This window comes from Anomaloglossus baeobatrachus, chromosome 5 (assembly GCF_048569485.1).
Source record: "Anomaloglossus baeobatrachus isolate aAnoBae1 chromosome 5, aAnoBae1.hap1, whole genome shotgun sequence".
Classification (NCBI taxonomy): domain Eukaryota; kingdom Metazoa; phylum Chordata; class Amphibia; order Anura; family Aromobatidae; genus Anomaloglossus; species Anomaloglossus baeobatrachus.
Window position 1 is genome coordinate 22,231,505 of NC_134357.1, and position 26,332 is coordinate 22,257,836.

Genomic DNA, 26,332 nt, shown 5'->3' on the forward strand with positions numbered 1-26,332 from the left:
ACCATAAATAATTTAAAAATAAAATTTGTGGGTCACCCTCAAATTGGATCATTAACCAAGGTGAAGCTGACAGCTTGGTTCTGGTATTCAAAGGGTTGGAAGGGCCATGGTTATTTGGAAGAAAGGATCCGGCACGATTATATTATAAAAACATCAAAAATCTTTATTTCCATGGTTAAAAAAGTACCTGTGGAGACCAAGTGGTGTACCTCACAAGAGACTTAACGCGTTTTGGACTGCGGTAAAAACAAGAGAGTACTTAATCATAAGCCTAGGCTAATATAAGCCTAATATAATCGTGCCGGATCCTTTCTTCCGTTACTTCTTACACTCGTATTACCGGCTGGGACCTCCTGGTGGATGCCGTCCATTTGTGGACTTCAACACTCAGACAGCAGGTGAGCTGAAAAATCTCCTTCCCCATGGTTATTTGGCCCTTCCTAGCCTAATCATACCAGCCCGCAGCTGCCGCAGAAGTGGTGCATTCATTAGATGTGCCAATCCTGGCGCTTCACCTCTTCCTCTTCCCATTGCCCTGATGCGGTGGCAAACAGGGTAATATATGGGGTTGATGCCAGCTGTGAATTAACAGCTGGCATCAAGCCCTGATATTAGTAATGGGTTGGCATCTGGCAGACACCCACATTACTAACCCAGTAGATGTAAATAAAAGAAACACACACAAAAAAATACACCCAGGCACTAGCCCTCATTCACCAATTTAATGTAAAAATTAAAAGCCTTGAAGTTTTGCCATAATCCACGACGTTCCCAGACTCACTGTTCCAGCCTATGAAGAACATTCATAGAATGAACTTCATAAGCTGGGACAGAAGCCACTGCCCACTCTCATGCTGTCCTGTGTGATGACCAGTGCCAGCAGTCATGAGCAGTGCCCTCATGACGTCACAGCAAGTGAGTCACATAGTAGCGTGCAAACCACCAGTGGCTGTGACGAGCGGTGACATCATGAGTTTACTGCTGCAGTTCTCACACAAAGTATCGCAAGAGACATCAGCACTGAACTGCGATGAACTCATGACCTCACCGCTTGTCACAGTGGCTGATGGTTCGTACACTACTGTGTGACCTCACTTTCCTCATGAGGTAATTGCAATTCACTGCTGGCACGGTTCTCACAAAGCACATCATGAGGGCCAACAGTGGCTGCTGTCCCAGCCTATGAAGTACGTTCCATGAACGTTTATCATAAGCTGGAACAATGAGTCTGGGAACGTCGTGGGAACTCCATGTGGATTACAGCGGACCTGCTTGGGAATTTGATGGGGAATAAATTGGTGAATGAGGGTGTCTCTTATCTTTATTTGTCTAATAATTCTCTCTTTTTACGTCTTTCAGGTTCACTTTTGTGGAAAGGTCGTGGGACCTCATTGTGGATTACGGCAGAACGTAAGACTTTCTTACCTTTTTAAATAAATTGGTGAATTGGGGCTAGTGCTGTGGGGTATTCTTTGAAATAAAATATTTTGGAATGTTTTATTTTCTATGTACATATTCTGGGTTAGCTTTTTCTATTTACATCTACTGGGTTAGTAATGGGAATGTCTGATAAACGCCCACCCATTACTAACACCATGGCTTGATGCCAGGTGTCAATTCACAGCTGGAATCAACCCCATGAACAATTATCCCGAATGCTACTGCAAAAGGGCAAACAAGAAAAATGTGGTACAGCACCAGAATTGGGGCATCTAATGGATGTGTACTGTGGGGGCAGCTACGGGCTACTATTTTTAGGCTGGGAAGGGCCATGGACCTTCCCAGCCTGATAATACCAGCCCTTAGCTTTCTGCTGTCTCTTGGCTGGATATTAAAAATGGTTTGCACCCCACGACTTTTTATTATTATTATTATTATTATTATTATTATTATTATTTATTTATTTAAATAATAAAAAAAACAAAACAAAAAAATTAAAAAACAAAAACCAAAACACTGTGGGATGCGCTTTATTTTTCATAAGCAGCGCTGGTTATGAAAATTGGCAGGGACCCCAAGTCATTTTTTTTTCTTAAAATTAGTTATTAAATCTGTAAAATAGCTGTACAATCTATTATTTATTTATCCAGCTATTATTATCTATCTTTGAACATCTTTTACGCATAATAAACCATTCATTTCAGTATTTTTTTTTCATCCATGTGATGTCCATACGTGACCCGTTCTGCCAGAAAAAAATGGACTTGTTTTTACATGAATCACCCAGACATGCAGGTGTTTCATAGGGACGCACAGTCTGGGTGACAACACGGAGGCGTGAAGATCTCTATTGAATTTAATTAGTATTTATGTGACCGTGTCTCCGGTATGTGTGAAAACGGACACCACACGGACCAGCCACACGGACCAGCCACACGGACCAGCCACACAGAGGTGTGAAGGATATAGGTTTGCAGCGCGACTATCAGGCTATGTTCGCACGTTGTGTTTTTTACCGCGTTTCTGCAGCGTTTTTGGCAGCAGTGTTTTTGCGCAAAAACGCATGCGTTTTTGATTTCCAGCAAAGTCAATGGGAAAAGCAGAAATCCTGTCTGCACTTTGCTTTTTTTTCTGCAGCGTTTAATTTGCATATTTGTGGTCAAAAACCATGCTGAAAAAGAAGCAGCATGTCAGTTGTTTTTGCCATTTCTGCAGCGTTTCCTTAACATTGGAGTCAATGAGAAATGGCAAAAAGCAACCAAAATCACAATTCCTGCGTTTTTCATGCTTTTTACCTGCTTTTCAACTGCGTTTTTGGCTCCAAAAACGCATGCTTTTCTGGCCAAAAATTAATGGGTTCTAATGTTCCTTTACACACACACAATAACCGAAAATTTAAATGTAAAAAAATAATAAACTTTAGCTATTTTTCTGTTAAAATGTGCATAACCACTATTTTTTCATTAAAATTGATAATTTCCCATATAATTTTATTAAAAGTTAATTTTATGCTTTTTTTCTCTTTTTTCATTCTTTTTGACTAATTCAACTTTATTTCTCAGTGTCTTGATCTCAAAAACGCATCTGCAGAAACGCAGGTGAAAACGCAGGTAAAAAGTGCTAAAAACGCACTTAAAACGCGGTAAAAACGCATGCGTTTTTAGCGCTAAAAAATTGTCAAAAGCCATTTGGTCAAAAACCAAGGGAAGGAAAACGTGCAGAATAAACTGCAGGTACTCCGACGCAGCGTGCGGACATAGCCTCAGAGTGAATGCACAGGGGGCTGCCATAAAGGAGGTGAGTAACTGTCGTTACACACAGCAAATCCAAGATGGCCGCCCCCAGTGCTTTAGTAAAACTAGAATTAAATAAAAACTAAATAAACAGTGAGTTTAATTTTGTATTACAAATACTTGATTTAATAATCACTATTATTAATACAAAAATAAAAAACGCGACACCTTCCCTTAAAATGTTGAACCCTTTAAACCTTTAGGTTCATTGAAGGGTCCTATTTCCTTATATTACTACGACCCCCAATAGGTGGCAGTAGAGATCCAGTCTTCTTCCTATCTAATGAGACTAATTGCTTTTTAGACCTGAAAAAAATGCAAAAAAAGGAGGGGAGCCAGCGCTGCTTATGAATGGCATGCAACAATGAGGAAATAAAAAGTGTAATATTCACAAATTAATTCCTACTGTAACAATTCAATGAGATTTTTTGCAAATGATTGATCAATGATTTGAGCCCCCCTGCCCCGTCATGGTAAATCTCTATAGGGGGGTCCCTAACGCTATATTATAAATTATTATGTACCATAAGGTCTCATATAATGAGCAGGACCATATGAAAACACCACTTACCCGAGACATGTCTGAACCGCTCCCATGCTGCAAGGACTGACAACCGCGAATAAAGGCAGCCCCTTTTTTTTCATTGTTGCATGCCATTCATGAGCAGTGCTGCAAGTATGATTAAAATACACAAGAAAAAAAAGAGGCAGCATGTACATGCGATTCCAGAAATCTCATGCATTTTACTGGTGCTGTAAAACGCTATTTTTTTTTTTATGACTAGAAAAACTGCACTGAAAAAACGGATTGTGCGAACATAGCCTTTATCCAAAGAAGGTTCTATCTGATTTCTCTGGATTAATTATCCCCAGCGCTGAATGGGTTAATGCGGACAGAGGTGAGTGAGGCCATTGATTGCTGATGATGATATCTCAGGTGATAATAAGTGAGGGGAAACCCCTATGTTAACCCCCGCTGGACTGGTTGTGTGCAATGTTCCTGCGCTTCCAGTAACCAGCCCAGCAAGTTTATGAAGTTTAGCTGAGTAGAGGCATTTGGAGGAAAAACAGGGTCTGACCAGAATCCAGAGCTGTGGGTCTGCGGACCGATGGGAGCAGGACGGGGGCTCCCAAAAAACACCAGGTCCAGGGGACATTCCGAAATAGCAACATTGGTGCTGTGGTAGAGGGTATAGGAAAGTTTGCATTGCTCAGGTGAGTCCCCAGCTCTGCCTGTTACATGGGTTGTAGCTTTCATTTGTTGGAAAACTACAATTATAGTTTCAGAAAATCCAAAAATTCCGTATTATTACTTGAGATATATCACTCCATAAATTTAAAAAAAAAAAATAATCAGGGAGAGTCAAGTACTGTGCATAAGTGTAGTGTATCCATTTAACTGTTTGTTTTTTTTATATATATTTTGCCATTTTTAGACAATTTTACTATTCTTGTTCGGCTTCAATATATTTTTATTCCTTGGTTTATTGTGCACTTCCTTTTCATTGAAGAATTCAGATTTTTTTTTTTTTTTTTAAATATTACATATATTTATTATTTTTTTTTTAATTTGAGTTATTCAATGAAAATGAAGAGTAAAATAAACAAAGGAATAAAAAAAATTTATTGAAGGAAAACACAGTAAAAAAAGTCTAACAGCAATATATCTTTTTTTTTTTTATAAATATATATTTATAAAAAAAAAAAAAAAAGATATATTGCTGTTAGACTTTTTTTACTATGTTTTCCTTCAATAAATTTTTTTTTTATTCCTTTGTTTATTGTACTCTTCATTTTCATTGAAATAATTCAAATTAAAAAAATATTTATTAATAAATATATGTAATATTTAAAAAAAAAAAATCTGAATTCTTCAATGAAAGGGAAATGCACAATAAACCAAGGAATAAAACAATATATTGAAGCAAAACATGAATAGTAAAAAAAAAGTCTAACAATGGATATATATATATATATATATATATATATATATATATATATATATATATATATATGTATATATGTATATAATATATATACGATATATACGTGCGTTCATTTACTGGCGCAATATTTTCATGGGAATTTTTTTTTTTTTTTTTTTTTGTGGATAGAACATTTACCCATTAATCTATTACTATAGTCCACTAGGAAATATACATGATTTTTGCAGGGAGAATGCAAAACAAAAAATGGAGATGTGTCCATTTTTTAATCCAAATTGGGGCTCATTCTGTTTATCTAGTACAATTCATTCCCATGTTTTTCACCATCATAGTTAATGAGACTGTTCACGTCTGTGTGTGTGTGTGTGTTTTTTTTTTTTTTTGGGGACTGAGTGTCCTGTCCAAAATTACAAACACTTGGCCATCTTAATCCCAATTTTGGATCAATCTTCCAATGTATGTCTATGAGCAAGTGAAAAAAAAAATTGCTCTTGACTCAGATGCCATCCATGTGCTGCCTGTTATTCAGAGATCGTTTGAGAGAGCTCAATCAGTTTTTTGTTTTATTTTTTAAAATTTGTTGAAAATCTAATTGTAAAAATAAACAAAAAAACACTTCAACCACAACCTGTTTGATGTCTGAAATAAACCCTTTAAAGGGTTTTTCCCACCACAAACAATGTGTTAATTTTAAAGTACATTTTAATCAATAGATCTTGGAATAATAATAACTTCTACAATTTTATGTGTTTTAAAAATAATGTTCCTGTGCGGAGATAATCTTATATGTGTCCCTGCTGTGTACTGTGTAATGGCCGTGTCTGACCGTACAGGGACATTCCCTGATCATACCACTGCTCCTGGGCCGGGGAGGATGCAAAAGAGTATGAAGATAGAACAATATCGCAGCTGATCTTTTAGTGAGTTAAAACATTTCCCTGCCCTTTTTTTTTTTTTTTATTAAGTCATTTATCTAAAAAAATGAATAATTTATGATCCCGTGCTGTAATATCTTTATTTTCTTTTCCATCCCACGCCCAGGAGCTGTGGTACGATAAGACCATACCCCTTTACAGTCAGACACAGCCATTACACAACATATAAGATTATCTCAGCACAGGAACATTCAATTGAGGGAATTATTTTTTTTTTCCAAGATCTATTGATTAAAATCAACTTTATGGGAAAACACCCTTTAAGGATCAAATTTAATATTTTGCGCCCTGTCCATATAAATATATATATATATTATATTATATTATATATTTTATTTTTTTTTTTTTCTTAATGGGTAGGAGTAACTTTAGACTTCTTTATTTTTGGGGAAAAAAGATGTCATGAGGATAATAGAGATGGATACACAAACCAAAAATGGATGGATATTATTATATAGCGGAAGGGGGAATCCACGCACCAAAAAAAGCAAAACTGAGGCTTGGTGTATATTCACACTTGCTGCTTCTAGCAAAAATAAGAGGTTGAAGGAAATTATGGAGCATTTTTTATGTTGCCTAACAATAATGCAGGGCTCTATCTTGGTTGGGTTTTCAATAAATTTCTAAAATTCCAGATGACCCTTATCTACAATATTGTGTCACTGGTTGAGAAAGTTATGCTTCTGGTCATGATACAAATGGTGAAATGGATCCCTGTTATTGATTCCACTTGTCCTTATAGTAGAGTCTACAATGCAGCCAAAGCAGAGATTGTCTGACAAACCGGTGATTTTTGCCGTAACCGAACAACCAGCTAATGACTGGTGGCCTCCTAACTCTTCATGACTTCTGATTAGCTGGACACATCCACGCCAGACTTTCATCAGTGGCGTTCCTGCACTATTATTGGGCACATTCTGTATCTGACAGTATTCATGAGGGCACTTTAGGGCTGGCATTGCCTTTTTCATCTGGCACTGTTAATGAGATCACTAACGGTGCTTCCAGTATTAACTGTTTATGGGGGCATGGTCATTGTGAGCCAATGGCCAATTCTGGAAGCAAATTTCCTAAACTCGAAGAATTAATCCTGATTTACAGTTCCATCGATAGACAAGACGTGTCCTAACAGTGTATGTGTTTTAACCTAACAGGTGTCTCCCATATGTTGATTGCCCATTGAGATGGTTTTCGGGGGAAGAAGACTGTGACCCGTAGGTTCTGCAGATTTTCCTAGCCTAAAGGATGAGAGCCAAGAGGTCTTTCCAAGCTTTATCCTCTTGCAGCTGTTTGTGCCCACGCAATTAGCCTGTGAGACGTTATAAGAGGACTCTGCACATCGATTAGTCAGTGGTGGAAGCAGAAACCGATGGAAAGCACTTGTGAAGTCAACCTGCGCCAGCAGAAGAGGTGAGGATTGTGCACTCGTCAGTGGATGCTGGATGGTTTGGGTTGACTGTTACTCCTTGTAGTGCCAATAGGCCCAACAATGCTCCCTGGGAAAATGTTATGCAAATTAGCTCTTCAAGAAGAAGGAAGCTAGTTCTCTATTGTCGCTTATCCTATATGTCCATGTCTGCCATCCTAACCCAGAGGTGGATCTTGGCTTTCCAGCACCCGGGGCAAGAATTCTGTTTGGCATCTCAAAGTGGTTTGAGTCGTAGTAGTCATGTGACCGCTCATTTCATTTACACACAGTCGTGTGCAGACAAGCTCCTCTTCCTAATTCTCTCAATGTTCAGTGAAAAACTGAGAGGAGCCGGAAGGAAAGCTAATGGTCACATGACCGTAGGTATGAATATCGCATAGTGCAGTGGCAATGATGTGATGACTACTGGAACCAGTGAGCAGAGCTGAATCATGACGAAGTATATTAGCCTCTGAACTGGGGATACTACACTGCAAAATTTCATAAATAAAGGGGTTGCCCAGGTGTCACTAGTGACAATCATGTAGTATCCTGCAATAGAAGGTCACGGTGTCTGGCTGTGAAAAATGGTCCCTGACTTTCTATTGTTCCTTGGTATTGGTATAGGTAGCTTTCCTGCTGGGGTTGCATGTCTTCCCCTTTTTAAGGCCTCTTTCACACGTACGTGCTTCTCCGGTACGTGTTTGGCAGTTTTCTCACGTACCGGAGACACGTACACACGTACACAAATGTTAGCCTATGGTAACAGGCACATTAACGTAAATCCACACAGAACATGTGTCCGTGTGGATTGTATGTTTGTGCGTGTTCAGAAATGGCCGACATGTCCACGTTTCCTCCGGTATCACGGGTGTCGAACGGCCCGCACCCGTACCACACGGATTTAGTCTGGATGCGGTCCCATGTGACACGTGCTGGAGAAACATGTGACATTATTTTAAAATAAAAAAAGCACATATTCACCTCCACCAGCCCTGCAGAATCTTCCGCTGCAAACAGTTGCTGCCAACCGATGCTCATTATGAGCATGTTAAGGAGGTGGGCTTGATGTCGCAGGCGCTAATCTCCGCTCGGCCGGAAGCAGCATCAGTGGGGAGTGGGCGGGGCTGGAGCCGTAAATCACTACCCTGGACAGCAGCAAGGACCACATGAGTATTAAAATTACCGGTTCTCCGTGTGTTATCGCAGATAGCACACGTAGAACACACGTGGCCCAGACGTACCGGAGACACGTACTTGCCAAACGCAACACGCAAGGAAAATACGTGTCTCGCGGCACGTGCGTGATTTTCACGTGAGTGTAAGAGGCCTAAGACCAAGCAGGAACTCTCCTTCCACCCAGCAGCTCATCACTATTCTCTCGGTGCTTAAATACTTCCATCTTACTGTACTTCTGCTGGTGATATTATTCAGTTCATTCAAGCTCTGGATGCAAGCAGGTGGCTTGTACTCAGCTGTAGTGGTGGTGCTCTTACTTTCTGAACTCCTGCCTGAGTCATAGATAAGTAGTTCATGGTTTTTCCCTCCGTGTGTCCTTCTTGTATCTTCTGTAGTGCTTAGTGGGGTTCACGAAGAGCTCATCCCATCAGTTTCCTATTTAGGACCCAGCATTAGGGATACATAGGGTCTGGTATCCTGCTCGGCGCATACTTGCGGAACCTATCCTGGGTGGTGATGAACCCCATGGACCAGCTGTAGGATTGGTCAGGGATCACAATCTCCCTCCTTCCCTAGATACGGGGTTTCCCTTCCCTTTTACTTGGTAATTCCCCCGTACCTAGCGTAACACCAGGTTTGAGAGAAGTCTGTAGTCACTCTAGGTGACTGCAGGCTTCTGAATTTGTCGCGGGCGGGGAGGAGGGTGTCGGCACACTACGCTCACCCCTTCTGCTCGGGTCTGGCGGCTGCTGCTCAATGGTGGCTCGAGCGGTGGGCCGGATCCCGGGGGCTTCTCGAGCGGCACTCCTCGCCCGTGAGTGAAAAGGGGAATTTGGTTGGGGAGATTGTTTATTGTCCGTGACGCCACCCACGGTTGTGGTGATTGAGTGTACACCACCGCTGCTCTATATGGGGATCCCGGGGATGGTGAGGCGGAGCAGCCAGTTGTTGTGTTGCCCCTCCGTGGGTAGGGGTTGGTGATCCCGGGGCCCAGTGGGGTGCAGGGGCGCAGGGGCAGTGCTGTGCCTTGCGGCACTGAGGTACTCACTCAGCCAGTAAACACGACACAGTTCTCGGTAAACAAACGGCTGGTTGGACGGGTCCCTCGGACGGTTCACTGTGCTGCGGTTCCCTGCAGTTAGCGGTGACTGTCTCTTCCCTGCACCTTTGAAATGTCTGTTTGGTAGCGGTGGATTCCCACCGCTTACCCGCTCCCCGACTACAATCTGTGCCGGAGGAGCTCCACACTTTGCCCGCAGGCGCCGGCCCTGGGAAACTGGTGCCTTGGCGGTGGCGGTGTTTCCCCGTTGTGGTTGGACCTTTGCCGTCAATCAGGACTTGCTTGTTGGGGGATCTACGTCCCCTTCACTAACGGATTTAGCAATTTACAGCGACTCCAAGCCTTGCTGGGATCCGAAAAGCCCCTGCCTTGGTGCTGACTGCCCTTTGTATACTGCTCCAGACCCCGGGTACACACAGCTTCCGTGGTCCTTCCAGCAACCTCCAGACAGTCCCACTGCAGACCTTCACCACTGTCTGCTGACCTTGCTGACTCCGTCTGGGCACACAGCCACCGACCAACTTCAGGCTTTCTGTCACTTTCACTGCTGTTTCACTTCACTCTAGCTCCCTCCTGAGCTACACTCTGTTCACCTCCTACTCCTTTCTCCTCCTAAACTCAACAACCTGGAACTTCCTGCCTCCAGAGCTGTGATCTCCTTCGTGGGCGGACACCAACCGCCTGGCTCCACCCCCTGGTGTGAATCATCAGCCCCTGGAGGAAGGCAACAAGGATTTGTGGGTTAGCTGGTGTACCTGCAGGGAATGTGGGGTGCGTGTGTGTTATGTGTCCCCTGGCTTGCCCAGGGCGACACAAATTCTCTCAGCGCACACTGCACCCTTTCAGGATTCTCCTATGCTACCGGCAAGAGTGGTCATGTGAGCACAAGTATGAGATTTGTATATGAGCCGCCCCAGGGCTATGGGGTACTCTGACCCGGGCCGTATATGTACGGGGATGCTGTGTCACAGGTGTGCAATGGCTGTTGCCCGGTTCCGTGACCCTTACGGTCGCTTGAAAAAGGGGTTATATACAGGGGAGATGAGTTTGTCGTGACGCTACTTGCGGGTTGCGACTAGGTAGATGGAGCCGCCACTACACAGTCTATGCCCACTGGGGCTGGTGGTGATGGCAGCTTGGATGTTGGGCCCTCCGCAAGTAGGACTGAGCCCCAGGGGGGTAGATGGAGTGCGGCATGGAAAGAACGGAGACCACACGATGGGAATGCAGTGCAACTGTTTACTCACAGCGATGGTAATGCTGGACGAGTGGCTTAGACCCCCCCCCCCCTCCCTGGTCCCTGTAGTCCCAGTGCCGGTGTGGTAACCTGGTGGCTTTTCCTCTGCACCTCTCAGTAGTTTTGTGGAACCCCGCTGTTTGTAAGTCTCGAGGGAAGGGGGGGTGCTTGTCAGGCAGCTTGAAGCATTCACCTAACCTAGGGCCCTGTGCCCAGTCAGTGCTTTGGTTCCAGGGGTACCTCGTCGTACCCTCCCTGGCACCCACTCTCCTGTACCAGTCAGGGCACTGCTACACGACCCAGTCTCGAGATACATCCGTCTCCTACTACTCTCACTAGTACTGACTGAACTAATGTCTCACTCCTCCCCCTTGTTGTCAGCTAGTAGACTGGATCGGCTCCACCCCTAGGTGGCCAGCCATTGAGTTCCCAGCTAGTCAGCCACCAATGATTGGGAGAGGGAACTGAGGATGTTATTTGTTTTTTGATGGTACTGGCACTGGGTTTCCAGGTCCTTGGGGGTAGGCCCTACATATGACAGGATGCAGTACCTAGTAGTGCCCTGACAGGTTCAGGGGCGCTACATATACTTGCGGCCACATTCCATCTAGACGAGTCTGGCCTCACTCCACTCATTGTCATTGATCGAGGCAGTGCATGTCTAGTTGGCACGTGACTATGTATGACACCCTGGACACCAGGGGTCACAGGTCATTTTACATACATACATACATACATACATACATACATACATACGCCTGGACAGGTCATACCAGTCAAACTTAAAATGCTTGTTGCCACCCTCCAGGGCTGATGTTCACACCATGCGGTTGGCCCCACCCACCGAGGAGTGCACAGGCTGGAGGCGGGAAAAACACACAGTTGGAAGGAGAGTCCCGTTGTGGGCAGTAGTAAAAAGAGGAGCGAAAACTGTTGGTGTCCGGGTTGGAACCCGGGCACGTACAGCAAAGTCAGCAGACGGTGGTGGCCGTCTGCAGGAGTTGGCGAAGGTCAGCGGAACTGTAGGACCGGGGTCGGGCGGTGGCCCGCCGGTACCGAACCAGGGAGCCGATTGGAGCCAAGCACCAGGCAGGGTACTCAGACCCCGACTAGGCTTACGTCTGCGGGCAAAGGGGCTCCTCTGGCACAAATACGTCGGTAAGCGGACTACCGGTGCCCAGGCATTGGAGTTAACATTCAAACACAGGTGCAGGGAAACGACAGCCACCATCAACCCATCCAGGGAAACACTGCAGCTGGCTGCGGGCCCTGTCCATCCAGCCGTTTGGTTTACCAGAGACTCTGTCCATCTGTATCTGAGTGAGTACACCAGTGTCATCCGGCACCACGCTGCGCGGCACTGCGACCTTGCACCCTGCGAGCCCCATCCTACTGGAAGGCAATATCCCCATCGAGCCCCGGGACACACCGCCCCTACCCACGGAGGGGTCAACACCTAGCTGCTCCCCGCCATCGCTCCCGGGAAAACCCCGTCACCAGCAGCGGTGGTGCCCACCATCACCACAACCCGTGGGTGGCGTCACGAACTCTATCCATCCCAAAACCAATCCAAATCCCCTTTTCGCTCGTGGGCGAGGAGCGCTGCTCGAGCCCAGAGTCCGGCCCGCTCGAGCCACCGAGAAGGCACCGGATCCGAGCGCGATCTCCCCGAGCAGCCCCCGCGACGGGGAAGCCAGCCCCCGCCCTCGACATATGTCAATAGCATACTTGTACTTGCAGTTTCGAGACTTCCCACTCACCGCCAGCACCAGACAATCCTCACCGTGTGCAGTGCACACATTGTGATAATTCAGAAGTTAGTAATGCAGACTCCTCACAAAACTTGGACAATCCCTTTTAATGCTATAACTTAAATACAAACATAACTAACTTGTCGGTCAGCACAACACTTTAGCATTGCCATGTATCACATTATCTTACAAGGTTATGAGTTGTTACATGTTTACAGTATCAAAACTAATAAACATCGCAGGAATACATCACTAGAGGTACAGAAACACAGAACTAGAACCCCATCAGTACAGAAACGCAGCATCACAACCCTCATCAGTAAATAAATACATAACTAGAACCACTATCAGTACATAGTACATCAATTGTAATGTCAGGTCATTGCCATAGACATTTGTATTGAATGTACCTACAACTCCCAGTACATCCTTAATAATGGTAAAGATCAGGTTACAGACCATACCGGAATCACAGCACTCATGACAATTAGTCAGTATCACAAATAATCACTTACATCCAGATACACTTTTTTTTAGATTACATTGTCTCTGATCAGTCTTCTTTCTTTTCTTTATCTTGTTCAGAGCCATGATTATTTTTTCACAGCTCGTCTCTGCAGACTTCCATCTTCTCCGTTTGTTCTTCTACAGCACATCCGAAACACAATACCCTTTAAAAATAGCAGAATGACTATAATGCTCCTATATAAAAATATCTGCCCTACGCTGCACCCCTGAATAAATAATTTGCCCCTCACTGTGTTCTCTGCACAAAATGTCCACTCCCTCGCTCCTCATACTGTCTGCATACATTACCCTCTTACTCCTCACACTTTGTTAGTTTACATCTCCCCCACCCTCCTCCACACTGTACGCATACATTTCTCCCCATCATTACTCATACTTTGTCCGTGCCAATCTCCCCTCACTCCTCATACTGTCTGCATACATCCCCCCGCATTCCCCCATACTGTGTATGCATACATTTCCCCACCACCTCCTCATACTTATTCCTTAAATTCTCCCCCTCTCCTTTTCCCTAAAGGTACTGTCACACATAACGAGATCGCAGCTGAGTCACCGTTTTGGTGACGCAGTAGCGATCCCGTTAGCGATCTCGTTATGTGTGACACTTACCAGCGATCAGGCCCCTGCTGTGAGATCGCTAGTCATTGCTGAATGGTCCAGGTCATTTTCTTCAAAGGTGATGTCCTGCTGGGCAGGACACATCGCTGTGTTTGACACTGTGTGACAGGGTCACAGTGACTGCTGAGATCGTTATACAGGTCACTACTGCAACCTGTATCGTTCCTGCATCGCTGGTAAGATCTGACTGTGTGACATCTCACCTGCGACCTCCCAGCGACTTACCTGCGATCCCTATCAGGTCGCATCGTTTTCGGGATCGCTAGTAAATCGTTGTGTGTGACTGGGCCTTAATTGCAATAAATCTTCAATGTCTTCAGCTCCACTGGAGAAATTAACACAAATGCTGTCAGTCGCCTCTTCATTGCAGGCGAGTGATGTCAGCAGCGTGACCAGCTGATCTAATCACGCTGCTGATGTTATCCTGACCCGGAAGTGCAAATGCTTAGGGCTTCAACTGTACTAGTGTCTAAAAGGTGTGGATACAATTGATCAGTGAGCTAGGTGTCAGCTTGACAACTGCCTTACAGAATGGCCAACTCTGATTATGATGATGGGGGTGGCAAAACGCAGCCAGCAGGGTGACACTTTGGACTTCCTGGAGCACATGACCCGCTCACCCCCCTCCCCACTTCCTAGATACACCACTGTTTAATCCATTACCAACCATGACCAGCCTCTGTTTTTTAGTTTTTGTTTTTTTTTTTTTTTTTTTTTTTTTTTTTTTTTTTTTTTGGGGGGCGGGGTGAGATGTATGACATTTTGATCTCTATTTATAGCATTTTTTGCGGTGTTGCAGCTGTCAAGGTCAGAATGACGATGATGATGAGACTCAAAGGATCTCTTGATATCCGGCTGCTGTTTCTAATTAAAAATGTCATGTGTGCACACGAGAATGAAAAATAACTGGACAGCAAGTCAGTTACATCTATCTCCATGACTGGCTCTCGACCAAGTGGTCTTTATTATTTGAAAAAACTCTAAACCGAGCAGTAAGGGGGTGTAAACAAAAGTTTTAGTCCAATCAAGTATCGTAGGGCAGAGCTTCATGACGTAGAGACATCTACACATCCTCCTTGGATTGGTCAGTCCAGACTCCAGGAATTTCGTTTGTCCATCTGTCTTGGGTGCAAAACAGGAAATAGCAGCCATCTTTACAATTACATGTGCTGGTATATACTGTGTCTAAGGAAAATACACTGAATATGCAATATACATATATACATGTTAGTAAGAAACAAAAGCATTCACAAATATGTGTGTTAGTTCACATCTACTGAACTATATAACTGAGTCTATGAAATGGCTGAATTAAGTATTTTTGGATACTCAATTCTTTATCCTCAACAGTCCCCCCTAAAGACTTACTTCTGCCATTTCTAAATTCTAAGGGTACTGTGTTCCCTTAGGAAGAGAGGTAGAAAGATCTGTTGAAAAACCTGCCTAACTTAACGTTGGAACATGGGCGGAAAGGGGAAAGGGGTTTTCTTCACCGGTTTGAGACCAAGGACTCCTAGGCGAGTCCTCACCCTTTGTAGTTGGACTTTTCCCATGTCTCAAGGTTCTCTAAGGCTATGTTCGCACGTTGCGTTTTACCGCGTTTCTGCAGCGTTTTTGGCAGCAGCGTTTTTGGGCAAAAATGCATGCATTTTTGATTTCCAGCAAAGTCTATGGGAAAAGCAGAAATCCTGTCTGCACTTTGCTTTTTGTTCAGCAGCGTTTAATTTGCATATTTGTGGTCAAAAACCATGCTGAAAAAGAAGCAGCATGTCAGTTGTTTTTGCCATTTCTGCAGCGTTTCCTTAACATTGGAGTCAATGAGAAATGTCAAAAAGCAACCAAAATCACAATTCCTGCGTTTTGCATGCTTTTTACCTGCTTTTCAACTGCGTTTTTGGCTCCAAAAACGCATGCTTTTCTGGCATAAAATTAATGGGTTCTAATGTTCCTTTACACACACACAATAACCGAAAATTTAAATGTTAAAAAATAATAAACTTTAGCTATTTTTCTGTTAAAATGTGCATAACCGCTATTATTACATTTAAATTGATAATTTCCCATTTAATTTTATTAAAAGTTAATTTTATAATTTTTTTTCTCTTTTTTTTCAATCTTTTTGACTATTTCAACTTTATTTCTCAGTGTCTTGATCTCAAAAACGCATCTGCAGAAACGCAGGTGAAAACGCAGGTAAAAAGCGCTAAAAACGCACTAAAAACGCGGTAAAAACGCATGCGTTTTTAGCGCTAAAAAATTGTCAAAAGCCATTTGGTCAAAAACCAAGGGAAGGAAAACGTGCAGAATAAACTGCAGGTACTCCGACGCAACGTGCGCACATAGCCTTAGTCCTCTCTTCTAACTGTTCTGGCAATGCTGGTCTAAGACTGTACAGGGTTTTCCGAAAAGGATAAGTATGAGCAGGACGCTCGGTGCAGCTCTGGTTGATTAACCCTTCTACAATGCGAGGTGTGGATCCATAGATGTTTCTGTGGTTGGATCAGCTCCTCTAGTGTTGACTCATGGCTCTTTCTCGCTTGTCCTTTAGGATCAATCAGTCTCCTGACTGGAGACCATATGCTAATAGCTCTGATTTAAGATCTGGAATTGGAAAATACACCTGTTTATCACACTATTCAGTCAATTATATAAAAATATACATGTCTATGCTAAACCAAAAAAACATCTTACATAAAGACCTGCTTATTGCAAAAAAGAAAACAAAACATATATATTTTATAGACTATTTACTAGTTTCCACTTTTCTATAAAATATACACTTTTTGTAAACACATTTTTCTTTACATACCACCTTCATGTGCTTCTCAACAATAATGTCGTTTTCTGCACTGGAATGCCTCTGACCAAACCTGGAGAGAAATTTACACAACACGCACAGACTTGCATACAACGTGCTCATGATATACATCTATAATCAGTTTGCAGTCTCTAAGAATGGGTAGAGTAGGTGCAGGGTGTTTCTACGGACTCTTTACAGTTTTTTCTCACTTCGTTCTAGGCACTTGTCTTACAAGACTGGGTGAATCTGCCCACCTGGGTACTGAACCCGGTGTCACCAAAGCACACACTGACAATTGTCTTTCACAGATGTTACCTGGGCCATCATTAGGAAGAGCTCTCATGGCAGAGGAAGCTTACCACCCTTTGTCCACAGACCTTCCTCAGTCAGCTGGCTCCCTGCATGTCACACTCCATTCCTTGTTGTTCCTGTAGGGATTTAAGAACACAAAGAGTGACAGAAGTCACTGACGTGACCGGTGTCACCAAGGCATGGTCGGTATTGGTGAAAGACTCTCAACTCTAGGCCCGTTCACTACTTCTTGGTCAGCTGCACCTGTGCGAGGATCTCCATCCGAATCCATCAGCTCAGATCTAGACTTTCTTTTCGGCATACCTAATTCATTTGACAACAGGAAAAAATCTACAACCTACATACACCTCTAAAGACTCTTACCCACTCCTGTTCTACCCATCAAGAGAGGCATTAATGCATCACTGTCTCCTGTATCAATAGGATTGGAGGGAGTGGTCGAATTTAGACTACCTCATGTGGTGTAAACAGCAGCATATCCAGTGCAGAATCGACCACCATCTGGTTTCATCTATAAAAACAAAAACTTAAAAATATACATTAGATCATTCTTAACTTTATCTCTGATCATAATACAGTTAGTGGTCATCTATACTTCACATGACTGAGAATACTAAATAAATAAACAAACAAATAAACATATAAGACAAGACTTTCCTATTTCAGTTAACAGATATACCTCATAGTAATCTAATAAACATAGCCTGTGGAAAAAGGTCAGCTTCAAAACCTATCTAATATGCCTACTGCACCCTCGAAGAAACTGGAGAATATAATTAATACCTTATTCCCCCCTTGTTTGTTTATTTACCAATATGGCAAAATTCAGCGTTTTTATACTGGTATTCCCTAAAAGAAAAAAATAAAACAGCAGGTAATAAATTAGCTACATACTAAAACTTAAAAAGAACAAACACTGAAAATAACGTATATCTCAATATACATTACTGGGAAATTTTAAAACCTTACAATAAACACTGTATCCATAAAGAAAAGAAAAACCTTTCATAGTAAAAATAACTGAGACATGATTAAATGACAACTGTGACTGGGCGACTAACCTGCAAAAATATATGAATTGTTTAGAAATAATCATAAAAACAGAGAAGGTGATAGTCACAAAATAAAAATATATTGTTCGAATAAATCGCCATTAAAAACAAAACACAAATTATATCGCACATCCCATGAAATCTAATATTCCCTATTCCGGTATAAGCAGTAAACTAAAAATGGGAAATCCTGAACTCTAAGGGTTAAACTGAACTTACGTCACTATTGGGGAAAAACACATTCCATTCTTATCTCCTGACTATTCATCAATTCAATAAAAATTTCACTTACTTATCTTTGACTTGCATGTATGGGATAGCTGAGTAAACAAATATACTATTTATACTTATTCAAATGTGTTAGTCATTTATACCACAGAACACCTCCCACCGGGGATGGGTGGAGAGCTTTGAACAAAGAGCCATTGCGAGGGGTGTGGCTTATGAGGTGTACTGCCATCAGTGGGTGTAGCAAGACGGCTGCCACAGGAAGTTCCAGGCACCTGACTTCCGGGTGTAGCATCCATGTTGTGACTCCCTGGGTGTACTGGGAGTGTCTGGAACTACGTAGTAAACCAGGGATACTTTTAGTGCCTGTAAATTTGCATTTCAGCTTACAAAGTAGAGATTTGATTAGCACCAGATATAATGACTTCTAGAGAAGAACAATGAGGCACAGCTAGAGAAAAACATTTAGTGATTCTACAAACCGCAACACACAGTGAATAGGGTCTTTGTCCTCCAGTATACTCTCACTGGAGATTAATCTGAACTTCAATACATGGATTGCAGCCTGCCATCTAGTGGTAGTCCAACAATTTTACACAACTTTTTGCAATCTTTTATATTCCGGTTTTTTTTGTTTTTTTTTGTAACTAGGGCGACAGCGTTCTCAGCTCCTACTAAAAACAACATATTTATCTTTTGAACAGAGTACAGTGCTTAATTGGACCGGCCGTTCCAACGGAGTCCTTTCTCGCCTCATCCGCGTTTGTAACACGCTGACAGTGACTCGCGTCTAATACGGAGGAGAATCCGCTAACTCCAGCACCCTTAACTTAACTAAAGTGAGTTCCTTTCCCGCCTCGTCTGCCACGCAGACAGTGACATGCGCCTGAACCGCAGGGGAATACGCTAAATCCACTTTAAGTTAACAGAACCCTTCCCGCCTCGTTTATTATCTATCCAACATTCAATATTTAATATTCAATATTTAATATCCAACAAACAGTGGCTGTGTCATCCGCAACACAGGGGAATCGCTAGTTCTCATACTTCTGTTCAAAAACAAATAATTTAAAAAGACTGAAAAACGCATGAACCCGTTAATTTCTCTCTAATCCAAACCAAAATAACACTTGTCTTTCTTTCAAATCATTACAACTTGCTTTACTATACAAAGGCTGCAGCCATCTCCTGTATGTTAGCCCACTGACCCCTCCTTTCTCCTCACTCCAAAGAGCTGCGCTGTCTTGTCTCTGCCTGTTCACTCCTTGAACCCCCCCCTTCTCAGCTAAAAGACAGCAGAGACGTAGCTGTGCAATTTGATCTCCGCTCTGTCTCCAGCAGCTGGTGGACATATGGCCCCCACCTTTTTGCTTCCTCTGAGTGTAAGGATGTAGCTGCTTCTGTGGGCTTCTGATCCCCCCCCCCCCCCCCCCCCTCTCGCATTCTTTGTTCTCAATAGAAAGACTGTCATGGATGTCCCTGGGCTCTACCAGACCCCCGCAGTCTGCCTCTTCGCTCTCAGTGAAGAAGAAAAAAACTGCAGACAGTGGGTGATTAACTCCCCCCCCCCCCCCCCCCCCCCCCTGCTTTCTTTGTGTAAGAGACTGCAGGCACAGCGCGTAATAAAACTCACGCTCTCTGTCCCGTGTAAGCAGCCAGTGAGGGACTGACCCCCCCTTCTTTTTCACAGAACAAAGACAGCAGCTGCATCCCCAGCCTCCGTTTCCTCTCCCTCCGTGAACAATAACAGACCATTAACTCTCCGAGAACCAAGCAGAGAAATCACAAGCCTAATTAACCATACACTATATACAAATAAACAGCTACTCAAAAAAAAAACCAACCCATTTCTACCTTACTTACAGCTCAGAAATACAGACAGCCGGATACTTTAAAACCTACACCTAGCCCCTATGGAAGCTGGGTCCTTCTAGCTCACCGGCGAGTGACAGTCACACCGTTAGGTCTCCGGTGCACTACCATTCTCCGGACTAGTGACCACCCCCTTTCGCCAGGTGTCTCTCGATCCACAGATAAAACAGCACACACAATGTATATGATGCTCACCGTGAAACGGAGGGTGATCAAGTCCTCGATATCGAGCAACACCTGGATACTTGTGGAGCAGCCCCCAGACGTCCGGAAAATGGAAGCTCTGACTCACCCTTCTCGGTGGCCCCACACTTGGCGCACCAACTGTCAAGGTCAGAATGACGATGATGATGAGACTCAAAGGATCTCTCGATATCCGGCTGCTGTTTCTAATTAAAAATGTCATGTGTGCACACGAGAATGAAAAATAACTGGACAGCAAGTCAGTTACATCTATCTCCATGACTGGCTCTCGACCAAGTGGTCTTTATTATTTGAAAAAACTCTAAACCGAGCAGTAAGGGGGTGTAAACAAAAGTTTTAGTCCAATCAAGTATCGTAGGGCAGAGCTTCATGATGTAGAGACATCTACACATCCTCCTTGGATTGGTCAGTCCAGACTCCAGGAATTTCCTTTGTCCATCTGTCTTGGGTGCAAAACAGGAAATAGCAGCCATCTTTACAATTACATGTGCTGGTATATACTGTGTCTAAGGAAAATACACTGAATATGCAATATACATATATACATGTTTAGTAAGAAACAAAAGCATTCACAAATATGTGTGTTAGTTCACATCTACTGAACTATATAACTGAGTCTATGAAATGGCTGAATTAAGTATTTTTGGATACTCAATTCTTTATCCTCAACACAGCAACCGTTCTTCCCCCCCCCCCTCCCCCGTTTGTGGACACTAAGGTAATTAATTGTAGCCTTTTGAAAAAGTCTCTCTAATTTTCAGTTGTCTCTGAGCAGGGGTGTGGAGATCGGTTGCTGTGATGTCTCCCGTGTATAGCACACACAGACATAAGGGATTCCTGCTCTCCTGTCTCAATGTAGAATAGGTTCAGGAGGTTCTGCAGAGTGGAGGACACTATACAGCTGTACTGAGCAGTGTAGCTGTGATTCCATCTTTTGGATAAGGTGAAACACTTATTAAAAACTGCAGCTTCATCTGTGTCTCCTTCTCTGTAGACTTTATTTGGCAAACTTAAGACCCCCATACACATTACCTCACGTCCCGATTTCTTTCTAGATGTAATCGGTCCTCCCGTTCCTTTTATTCTTGGCAAGATAAGAATGCCGCCAGGGGAGTGTGACAGTGATTATCTCTCATAAAGGGCACAGGAACATTTGGAAAAGCACCGATTGGTTGAACAAGCCCCGTAATCTGGTCACTCAGCGATCTGAAAGTGATTCTTACCTTGATTAGGATGGATTTTAACAACCCAAGGAGGTGAAGACGGAGGGGGTAAAGGGGTGGACATATCACTGATACTGTGCTGCACAGGGGTCTCTTCTGACTGTTTGCCGGTGGCTCATAAGTGGAGAAAGAATCAGATTTATTTTTTTTATGAATTTAAGATTATTATACAGTTTTATTTGCTTGTATTATTGCTTTCTGGAAAGTTTGTTGTAGTGACTGTTCAATGTCTATGCAGGGGTTTCGGAGTTCTGTATCAGCACAATGTAACACCAACTCGTATATGCAATATTAGAAACTTAATAAGCGCTGAATGTAAAGCTATTTATATCATAAAAAAAATAACTGCTCTTAAGGGACAAATCTGTAGAATTTTGCAGATTTCTTCTTCAGGAATTAGGTCTTTGTCATATATTTACTAAGGTTTTAATGGTGACTATTCTGGGGGTCACTCAGCTTTACTAAATCAGAAGTAAAAGCTGGCAAAATAAGTAAATCCAGTGATAACTATTTAGGAAACTTTTTTTTTTTTTTTTATTACAGCAACACATTCCAATAACCATAATTTTATAAGTGTGTGTGTGTTTTTTTTTTTTTTTTTTTTTTTTTATGTAATTTTTACAATGTTTTATTGAGCAGTATGAATGTTGTACTATATTCTACGGAATGTTCGCATTTTAGTTAAAGCGCCCCAATCCCCAGGATATATCTATATAACCTAAAGCCAGTACTATACTGGCACGATCAGGCTGATTCTATACATACCTGTATTTGTGAGATCAGATGTAAAGGTTTTGAAACACAAGCAAGTAAAGTTTGTGAAATGAGCAGCTTTTTGAGTGACCGAAGCTGCTGATCAGCTGATAGCTGGGGTGGGCTTTGATAGTGGTTCCCATGTCCTGTCTGTCCGTCCTGCCTGTCCGTCCTGCCTCTGTCCAGCCTGTCCGTATCTGTTTTTTATGCTAATGTTATAGAATCGTTTTACTGAGTGATAAAAGGACCTGTCTGATGTCATACCCATGTGACCAGAAGGGGCGGGGCCTCAGACAACATAACTGATACCAGGAAGCAACATTATTTTTCTGTTGGCTGAGGACCCGCGGTGACGCCCCTGGACTAGTGTCAGGGCATCACAGAAGACTGCACATTCTTTATTCTTAGTGCAGGACTCAACCAGTCTTGGTTCTGGGTTCCCAACTTGCAGCACTGCCTCCATCAGCATGCAAAGATCCTAATCACACTTCGCACCACACCCTCTCAGGCACACCAGTGGGCTGCTAAGCTGCAATCTGGCTGCCCATCTAGGGGTCAGACAGGGAGGTGGGAGGTGACAAGTCAGAAGAATAGCCCTCAAGCAGAGAGGAGCTAGGAGGGAGTGTGGCGCCCTGGACAAGCCAGGTCGTCACAGGTACTACATCAACACACCCCACACTCCCGGTCAGGCACACCGAAGTCAGACAAAAACCCTTGTTGCCTCCCTCCAGGGGCTGATGTTCACACCAGGGGGTGGGCCAGGTGGTTGGTCCCGCCCACCGAGGAGTTCAGTCCTGGAGGCGGGAAAAGAGTTGAGTGGAGTTGGAGAGTTGAAAGTGGAAGGAAGGAAAGTGGCAGTAGAGCAGACTGAAGTTGGTCCGGGTGTGTGGCCCGGACGGAACAGCAAGGTTGGCAGACGGTGGTGACAGTCTGCAGGAGAGGCCTATCGGAGCCAACCGTAAGGACCGTGTACGGGCGGTGGCCCGGCGGTACCGGACCGGTACGCAAAGAGAAGCCAGCACCATCCGGCAGGGGCTTATGGACCCCGGCAAGGCTAGGAGTCGCCGTGCAATTTGCCAAATCCGTTAGCGAAGGGAACCTCCTGGGTTTCCCAGCAGCCAAGTCCCGAAAGAAGGTAACAGTCCAACCGAGAGAGGGAAACGGTCACCGCCAAGGTTACAGTTCCCAGGGCCAGAGCCTGCGGGCAAAAGGGGCTCCTTCAGCACCCATCTTAGCTGGGGAGCGGGTTACCGGTGGGTACCCATCGAAACCGTTACACTACACAGGTGCAGGGAAAGGCAGTCGCCACCAACCTGCCGGGAGACACAACACCGCAGCCGCCTGTGGGACCCGTCCATCCAGCCGTTTGTTTCATCAGAGACTCTGTGTACATCATTGGGCTGAGTGAGTACCACCATGCCGTGCGGCACAGCGCTGACCCTGCACCTCGCTAGGCCCCGTAACCCGCCTGCCATCCATCCCTACCCCATCACCGGGCCCCGGGACAACCAAACCCCCCCCTACCCACGGAGGGGAGAACTAACATCCAGGCTACTCCCTGTCATCGCTCCCGGGATCCCTGTCCAGAGCAGCGGTGGTGTCACCGATCTCACCACAACCGTGGGTGGCGTCACTGACAATAATTCCGCCAAAACCATTCCCCTTTTCACTCACTGGCAAGGAATGCCGTTCGAGTCCCCGGGATCCGGCCCACCGCTTGAGCCACCGCCGAGCAGCAGCCGGACCCGAGCAGTGGGAGAGCGCAGCGTCCCCTCCTCCGCCTGCGACAACTTGGCATCATGAACAGGATCTTACCGCTCTGCCGTTTGGTAGAGGTGCGCCTTGTTACCGCCGGAGGTGTCCGGCCGAAAAATTTGCGAAGCCGCCATCTTTGGCGCGAAAGATTCCCGCTCGAGCGTCTCCTCGAGCAGTAGAGGCGCGAAGGCCAGAACCCCGCCCCTGTAGAGGAGGAGCCGGAAAGAGACTAAGGGGGACTGATGGCGTCTGGCCGCATGTAGCCCGCGGCTATAAAAGCAGGGATGCCAGGACCCTGCGGCCATCTTGTTGCTGGTTCCTGGAAGAGGCCGCCAGAGCCATGTTCATGCCGTCCCGCAGCACCATAGCCCCCGCGCCTGGAACCGCGGCGTGGGTGGAGATCCGGACCGCGCAGCTCCAACAATGGCTGCAGGTCAAGATGCAGCTCCTCTTGGAGGAGTGGGAGGCTGACATGGCGGAGGTCGTAGCGACCGTGCGGAGACGCGAGGAAGAGGGAGCTTCGGAAGGGAGGGTGAGTGACCCACGCCCCTGTACCCCTAGTGGGTCGGTCATCGAGGCTGAGGGACCCGGTCCACGCCCGCTCGCCTTGCTACCTCCCCCGCTACTCGTACTGGCCGTCGCGGCCCCGCCACTAGGCCCGCTACCCCCGCAACCGGTAGCGGTACCCTGCATGTCCGCCCAGGCAGATCGGCCTGTAGCCGGAGCCCGTGACCGACCGGAAGTGCTGCCCTGGAAGGTGCAGAAGCCTGAGCCAGAGGCATCCCCCGAAAAACGTCCCGAACCGGAGCCGACAGGCCACTCCGTGGAGGAGTCCCGGCGGAAGAGGACCCCTGTGCCCATCCCCCATACCTCGGCTGAGGTTGCGCCGGGTTGCCGCTGCAGGGCAGCATCCCAGGCCAAGTCACCGCGGAACCTTCCATCCAGATTGCCAGTGGTGGGCAGTGTCCAGAAGGTCTCGCGGGGCCCGACCCGTGCGCCGGAGCTCGCAGCAGCTCTGTATTGGGACAGGGAGCAGACACCGCTGGACCCGGAGATCGCTGAGAGGGAAAGGAAGAAGGCGGAGTTGGTGGCCTGTACGATCCGGGAGAAAGAGAGCCTCCATCAAGTGACCTTCCGAGTCCGGGGCCCGCTGTATGAAGGGCAGGTGAGGCGGTTTGATGTTCGCCGGGGCTATGGATTTATTTATGAACTGGGCCTGGAGGCCGAAGTTTTTGTAGCCCGGCGGGATGTCAACGCCCACTTGCCGGAGGAGCATCCAGGCCGCAATCTGATGCCGGGAGACCTGGTGCAGTATACCCGACTCTGTGGGGAGAGGGGGTGGTTTGCGTTGGATGCAAAGTTGAGGGGCAGCCAAGAGGCCCGGGTGTCCACCGCGTGCCCTCCCCCCAACCTACACCGAAGAATCCCAGTGAAGACAGCGGAGGCCGCTGCAGTTGTCCCCGTTGGGACCACCTGTAACCGTTTTAAAAGTTTGAATGATAAGTAAAAATGAGTACCGAAAAGTTACCAGATTTGCAAAGTGATTGAAACCGGTCGTTTCGTCAGGGGTTCCCCATGGACATGGGTCCCCTGAAAAGGAGAGAACCCGCTCGGGCAACTTGTGCTGGACTGGGGTCAAGGGGTGCTGCCTGTTTCTTAGGGGCAGCATCAGGGCCAGGTTGCTTGGGTGAGAGAGAGCGGAAGCCATAACCGTTGTTGAAAATGTTAGTAACGTTAAAGTAAAGTACCTCCCGATGTGGGAAGATGTTGTTATACTTGTAATCTGTTTACCGTTTTCATATTTTTCCAGTTTGTGAAAATAAAACCGGTGATGGACGGGCAGCCCGCAGACGGTCTGCATTTTACTAAGGGGGAATGTGGTGCCCTGGACAAGCCAGGTCGTCCCAGGTACTACATCAACACACCCCACACTCTCGGTCAGGCACACCGAAGTCAGACAAAAACCCTTGTTGCCTCCCTCCAGGGGCTGATGTTCACACCAGGGGGTGGGCCAGGCGGTTGGTCTCGCCCACCGATGAGTTCAGTCCTGGAGGCGGGAAAAGAGTTGAGTGGAGTTGGAGAGTTGAAAGTGGCAGTAGAGCAGATTGAAGTTGGTCAGGGTGTGTGGCCCGGACGGAACAGCAAGGTTGGCAGACGGTGGTGACCGTCTGCAGGAGAGGCCTATCGGAGCCAACCGTAAGGACCGTGGACGGGCGGTGGCCCGGCGGTACCTGACCG

The 26,332-nt window shown here is 45.4% G+C and overlaps 1 protein-coding gene across 1 annotated transcript in view; it reads left to right on the forward strand.

The window, feature by feature from the left end:
- Nucleotides 1–1,102: 1,102 nt before the first annotated feature.
- LOC142312583 (transient receptor potential cation channel subfamily V member 5-like) overlaps nt 1,103–26,332 on the forward strand; it is a 67,725-nt gene continuing 42,495 nt past the window's right edge. Inside the window, exons 1-3 of the mRNA XM_075351572.1 lie at nt 1,103–1,107; nt 1,360–1,410; nt 7,462–7,524. Of these exons, the coding sequence (XP_075207687.1) occupies nt 1,103–1,107; nt 1,360–1,410; nt 7,462–7,524 (119 nt within the window). The remainder of the gene's footprint in view (nt 1,108–1,359; nt 1,411–7,461; nt 7,525–26,332) is intronic.